This window comes from Myotis davidii, unplaced genomic scaffold, assembly GCF_000327345.1.
Source record: "Myotis davidii unplaced genomic scaffold, ASM32734v1 scaffold290, whole genome shotgun sequence".
Classification (NCBI taxonomy): Eukaryota; Metazoa; Chordata; class Mammalia; order Chiroptera; family Vespertilionidae; genus Myotis; species Myotis davidii.
In genome coordinates, this window is record NW_006285049.1 from 4,678,915 (window position 1) to 4,685,416 (window position 6,502).

Here is a 6,502-nt window from a genome sequence, read left to right on the forward strand (position 1 = left end):
TACAGGGCTATCATTAAAATTGTCAAAATTTTGTGCTTATGTAACACAGGACATATTAGTTTGAAATATTAATCTTTTTTTAAAAAAACACAGAGAATTCTATTTTGTTAGTTGAAATAAGTCTAATCTTAACTGTATATGCCAAAAGAATTTTTTTCCAAGTTCCAGGTATAGTACTATTATGACATATTGTCTAGAATACAAAGAGTTCTAAAATGAAAGGTAATTATTTATTTTTGCTTTGATGGTTTACATTAGTGATTTTCACCAGTGTGCTGCAAGAATTTTTAAAACATGCAATACTTATTTAGTCAGGGGCACTTACCTCTTTTTCCTTAAATTGTTAAATGGAAAAATGACAACAGCTAACATGACAATAGCCATCCATTATGAATGAATCAAAATGATACCTATATTTTATCAGATTGGCAAAAAAATACAATGTATTTTTGTTGTGCGTCAGAATTACAGTAATTAGTGTATGTGTGCCATGAGATGAAAAAGCTTGAAAGTCTCTGGTTTACATCATAGTGAATTAATAGCTTGTCCTATATAAGCATATTAAAATATAAATTTAATTTTAATTTTTAAATATTATTTTAAAAATAATATTTATCTAAGAGACTGAGTAATAAATAAGGATTTTGGATGACTGAACTAATTTGTGTGCATTTTTCACTTATATTTTATTTCTACTTGTCTTGATTTTGATGTTAGATCTGTTTTCTTTCTCGTATTCCCTGTACTTATTCCTTACATTTACATTTTTGCTGAACACTGAGTTACAGTTCTGAAGTTATAATATTCCTGTGAACTGGGGCAGGCTCCTTAAGCATGCTGAGCCACCACCGACTCATCGTTAAAATGGTGAAAATGGTGTTGATCCTGACTCGCTTCCAGGGGTCCTGGAGGATCAAATGCTTTCTTGCTTACAAAAATGTCAAGCAACACACAGTTAAAGGGAGTACCATGTTGATTGTATATTTTAAAGTTTATATTTGTTCATATTATAAAGACAAGTTTGCCTTAGGTAACAGAAGCCTGGTACTGTCTTTGCAGGAAGAGGGAACTTACTCGGGAGGTCAGAGATTTCCCTTGCAGTTTGCATTTGCATCTTTGTGCCTGCAAGTGTGGATGTGGGTGTTAACCTCACCTCGCTCCCAAAGCTTCAACTCCATTATCCTGGAGGTCACAATTCACAAAGCAATGCAATTTCACATTCTTTCCTGTCACCCTTCTCATGCTACAGGCAAGACTTAGGTGGCAGATGTGTTTAATGAGAATAACTCCCGAAATATTAACCACAGAGACTATACAGAGCTAGCTTTGGCATCTCCTTCTGAGAATTGATACCCACCCTTCCTTATTCTCTCTCTCTATTCCTTCCATCCATGGGCCTTTTGTCCAAATCCTTTTGCAATCAAGGTTTGTGGATGTGTGAACTACATATGTACTTCAAGAGAAGTATACAGTACTGTAAAATATATGCTATTCCTTAATATGTAATTTGTGTATAACTGTGTTTGGAAAAGATACTATATAGTAACCAAGATGCAGGTACAGTTTGAAAATGTATTTCTGAGTAACAAGATTGTATTCCTCATTTCAGAGCATGATGAGTGTATCACAAATCAGCACAACTGTGATGAAAATGCTCTGTGCTTCAATACTGTTGGAGGACACAACTGTGTTTGCAAACCAGGCTATACGGGGAATGGAACCACGTGCAAAGGTAAAAGGTTTCAATGTCAACACCTCTTCCTTTAGGCATAATGTAAGCCATCTTTACCTCCCTCCACCCCTTCTCATCACTGTTGTCTGCCTCCGGTGCACTGTCCACACACATTGAGAACTTCGCAGTGTGGCTCATAGTCTTCCTCCTGGTTAACATCAGTGGTTAATTGGCCAAATGGTTCAACAGCTTTGACTTAATGTTCCTTGACCTCAAGCACAGTGATTTGCATCTCTATTCCTTGATCACATTCTGGACATTTTGTTGTCTGACCCCAAGTCCCTCTGCTTCCAGTTTGCCTATAACTCTTGAACTTCAATTTTTCTGACCCTCCATTGTCATTCTATTTACCAGTCTTCTTCTAGGTTAAGTTTTTTTGTTTGTTTGTTTGTTTTTGTTTTTTTAGTCCAAACATGACCATCTTTTTTTTCTTCTTTTTTTTGGCAGCATCGTGTTCAACTGTGAAATATCTGTATTTTGAGCCAGTCTCACAGGTTTTCTTCTCTGCCTAATCTCTTGAGCTGTTGATAGTAATTAACTGGGAATTTTAGATCTCTACATTTTATAGTTTCCCATTTTAGCTCCTTTGTCAATACCAATCAGTAACTCTTTTAAATGTCCTGTTGAGCTCAGATTTTCATTTCCATCAGTGGCTATTCCAGCTACAGTTCACCACCAAATGGCAATTCACTCTTTCACCAATGCCCTCTGTACCTTCATCAGATGAGCTTACCACCTACTTCATTAGGGAAATAAAGGTTCTATTTTGGAACCTCCGCCAACTCCCATAGGATAAAGTCCATATTCATTATTATGTCATATAGATTTATTTTTGATTTGTCTAATTTAGGCATTTTAAGCTTCAAACTGCCCATTTTTTAAATGTAGTGTGTACATCATCCTGGAGTTTATTAAAATTAATTTGCTACAACACTGTGTGTGTGTATGTGTGTGTGTGTGTGTGTGTGTGTAGGAAGTAACAAAGGGTGGCTGTTAATGCAGTGGCCTGTGAGCATGGGTCTTAAGACCTGATCTACAATAACACATGGGATGCAAATATGGATGGGCCAGAGCATTACTCGGGTTTGTGAAAGTCTATGGAAATCTTTGATTTAGAGCAAGCATGTCAAACTCAAAGGCTATCATGGGCCAAATAAACAAGGTTCAAGTTTCTGGGGGCCCCAAAAAACAAAAGCATCAATTTTCATAGAAACCTAGGTTTACTTTGATAGAGACATGCTGAATATGAAGGGCTGAAATAAATGAGTAATCCTTAACATAGAGCATTTTAATAAAAATTAACATTTTTTCTAGAACATTAACTTACCAGACAATGGATAACTACACAAATTAACAAGCGTAACGCAAATAACCTATTTTTCTTGTTCTCCCAAAGCAAAATATTTCCTGTTTCACATACCAAACAAGTCAGTACAAGACTAATGATGTGGCAATCGGCTGCTAAAATATTCGCTGCTAGTATTAGTGGAGAGAAATAGTGCGCCTGCTCGTAAGGCCCGTACGGGAAATGAATGTAACACGATGATAGTAATCAGTCATTAGCGAATGTTGTAGTTTGTTACTAATAATTATGTATATAACAGGATATTGTAAAAATTAAGTTATAAACATTTTATTAAAAATGTTTCTTACATACTGTTACATTGGCTGGGCCGCAAACATATTTGTTGCGGGCTGCATGCGGTGAGTTTGACATACTTGATTTAGAGCAGGGATGGGCAAACTTTTTGACTCTCTGCCCAGCTGGTATGAGCCAGGAGGTCATGGTTCAATTTCAGGTCAGGGCACATGCCCCGGGTGGCAGGAGGGTGTGCAGCAGGCAGCCAATCAATGATTCTCTCTCATCATTGATGTTTCTACCTCTCCCTCTTTCTTCCTCTCTGAAATCAATAAAATCATATGTTTTTTTAAGAGAAGCTAATACTTGGTGGGAGTTGTGGACCTGGGTGGGCGGTGCTGCGGTTTTATTCATTTCAAACGGGCCGGATTTGGCCCGCGGGCCATAGTTTGCCCACGGCTGATTTAGAGCATTGTGGAAAAGACCCTGTGAATGTAACAAACTGGTCTAGTTCATCTGTGACAGATCTTGCCAGGCTGAGGAAGCAGCCCCTGAGCCTCACAGAGTCAAAGAACTTGCTAAAGTGGCAGGGGGCTCAGTCTTATACATCTTGTTTTTCTCTCCTTCTTTGAAGGCAGCACATCTCCCAAGATCACCTTTACAATGGTGCAGACCTTGACTATTTTTTTATACTCACTTGCAAATCCACTCTAAGACAACAGGCTCTCCAGTGTCTTTGCCCATGGTCCTGGACCAGGGGTGGACAAACTTTTTGACTCGAGGGCCACAAAGGGTTCTTAAACTGGACCGGAGGGCCGGAACAAAAGCATGGATAGAGTGTTTGTGTGAACTAATATAAATTCAAAGTAAACATCATTACATAAAAGAGTACGGTCTCTTTTTTTTTTAGTTTTATTCTTTTCAAATGGGCCGGATCCGGCCTGCGGGCCTTAGTTTGCCCACGGCTGGTCCTGGACCCTGACCTATCCTTAGCATGGGGACGCAAGACTGTTTCTGAAGATCACTACAGCAAAGTCTTCTTACTCTTGGCTAATCCATCACCAGGACTGATTTAAACCTTTTTGAAAGCTGGGGCATCTCTCTAATACAGTGGTTCCCAACCTTCCTAATGCCGCGACCCTTTAATACAGTTCCTCATGTTGTGGTGACCCCCAACCATAAAATTATTTCCGTTGCTACTTCATAACTGTAATTTGCTACTGTTACGAATCGTAATGTAAATATCTGATATTCAGGATGTATTTTCATTGTTACAAATTGAACATAATTAAAGCATAGTGATTAATTACAAAAACAGTATGTAATAATATATGTGTTTTCCGATGGTCTTGGGCGACCCCTGTGAAAGGGTTGTTCGACCCCCAAAGGTGTCATGACCCACAGGTTGAGAACCACTGCTGTAATATTTTGGCACTTTGGCCAGTGTATGGAATGATCAGAGCCTCGTAGGATTTAGTCATTTCCTATTTTCTTATTGTTTTCTCTAGACAGTGGTTTGCTTCTTAAGAAAACTACAGAGGATAGCTGCCATATTTTAGGTTTGATTTCAAGCTGGATTATTATAATGATGTGAAATCCTAATTCTAATTCATTTGCTGTTGTGTAAGGTTACTGTTTTCTTGTGTGTTTTTTTTTTAACAGAAAGTTCAGTATTTTATTTTACAGATGAAATTTCTTTCTTAACTTTGGAAAGAAGATCATTTTAGAAATGGTGCTGTTTGGAAAATATTGTGTGAATCTGAAATTAGAATAGCATTTATAATTTGATGTCCACATCTCTAAGGAAATAAAGAAAAGCTGGATTTAGAGCATCTTGAACTACTTCCTTCTAAAGTGCTAACGTCATGTATCTGAATTATTTTAGCATTTTGCAAAGATGGCTGTAGGAATGGAGGAGCTTGTATTGCTGCTAATGTGTGTGCCTGCCCACAAGGCTTCACCGGGCCCAGCTGTGAAACAGGTAAGACTCTCATTCCATCTGCTAGAAAATGAATTTTTACACTAGTGTACAAAGTAATCCATGAGGAAAATAATGTTTCATGTGGGCTCTTAGAGCATGGAGCTATTAATAAGGAACTGCTAGGAGGGAGGAGGGAGGAGGGAGAGGGAGTGGGTTTCAGTGATGCATATTCACTAGGTAGTTCCCCAATCTGACTCTAAGGAGATTTTTCAGCTATTATAACTAGAAACATATTAAACATTTTCAGCAAGATGTGTGGGATTGCCCAGGATTTTATACTTCACAATTTATTTTACTAATTTAGAGCTCATTTTTCCTGGAATCTATATAACTATATCAACACGTAGACTTCAAGCTCATGGCCAACTCACATCCTAGGACGCATTACCTTCTGCGTTCACATTTGAGAATTTTTAATAAATCTTTACCTAGCCCAATCAATATTCAGTTATTGCTTATTTACAAAATATTTAAAGTTTTCTACTCATTTAATCATTTCTCATTTAAGTCCATTCTACTTACTCTTTCTGGTGGATACTAATACTAGAAACTTTAAAAAAAATTATTTTTTAAATTCTTTATTGTTTAAAGTATACATGTAGTATTACGTATGTCTTTTTTCCCCCACATTGACCTCTCCCTGGACACCCCTCTCCCCCTGCACATACCCTCACCCTCCTAGTATCTGTGTCCATTGTTTATGCTTATATGCATGCATACAAGTCCTTTGGTTGATCTCTGTCTCCCCAACCCCCTCCCTCCCCTGCCTTCCCTCTGAAGTTTGAGTCTGTTTGATGCTTCTTTGTCTCTGGATCATCAGTTTATGTTGTTCATTATATTCCACTAATGAGTGAGATCATGTGATATTTATCTTTCTTTGACTGACTTATTTCGCTTGGTATAACGCTCTCCAGGTCCATTCATGCTGTTACAAATGGTAAGAATACCATCTTTTTTATAGCATCATAGTATTTCATTGTGTAGATATACCACAGCTTCATCAGTTTATTGTTCATTATATTCCACTAATGAGTGAGATCATGTGATATTTATCTTTCTTTGACTGACTTATTTCGCTTGGTATAACGCTCTCCAGGTCCATTCATGCTGTTACAAATGGTAAGAATACCATCTTTTTTTTAGCATCATAGTATTTCATTGTGTAGATATACCACAGCTTTTTAATCCACTCATCTGCTGATGGGCCCTG

At 37.6% G+C, this 6,502-nt stretch overlaps 1 protein-coding gene across 1 annotated transcript in view; it reads left to right on the top strand.

The window, feature by feature from the left end:
- Positions 1–6,502, top strand: part of NELL2 (neural EGFL like 2) — a 359,055-nt gene that overhangs the window by 259,719 nt on the left and 92,834 nt on the right. Inside the window, 2 exon segments of the mRNA XM_006755529.2 lie at positions 1,610–1,732; positions 5,197–5,292. Of these exon segments, the coding sequence (XP_006755592.1) occupies positions 1,610–1,732; positions 5,197–5,292 (219 nt within the window).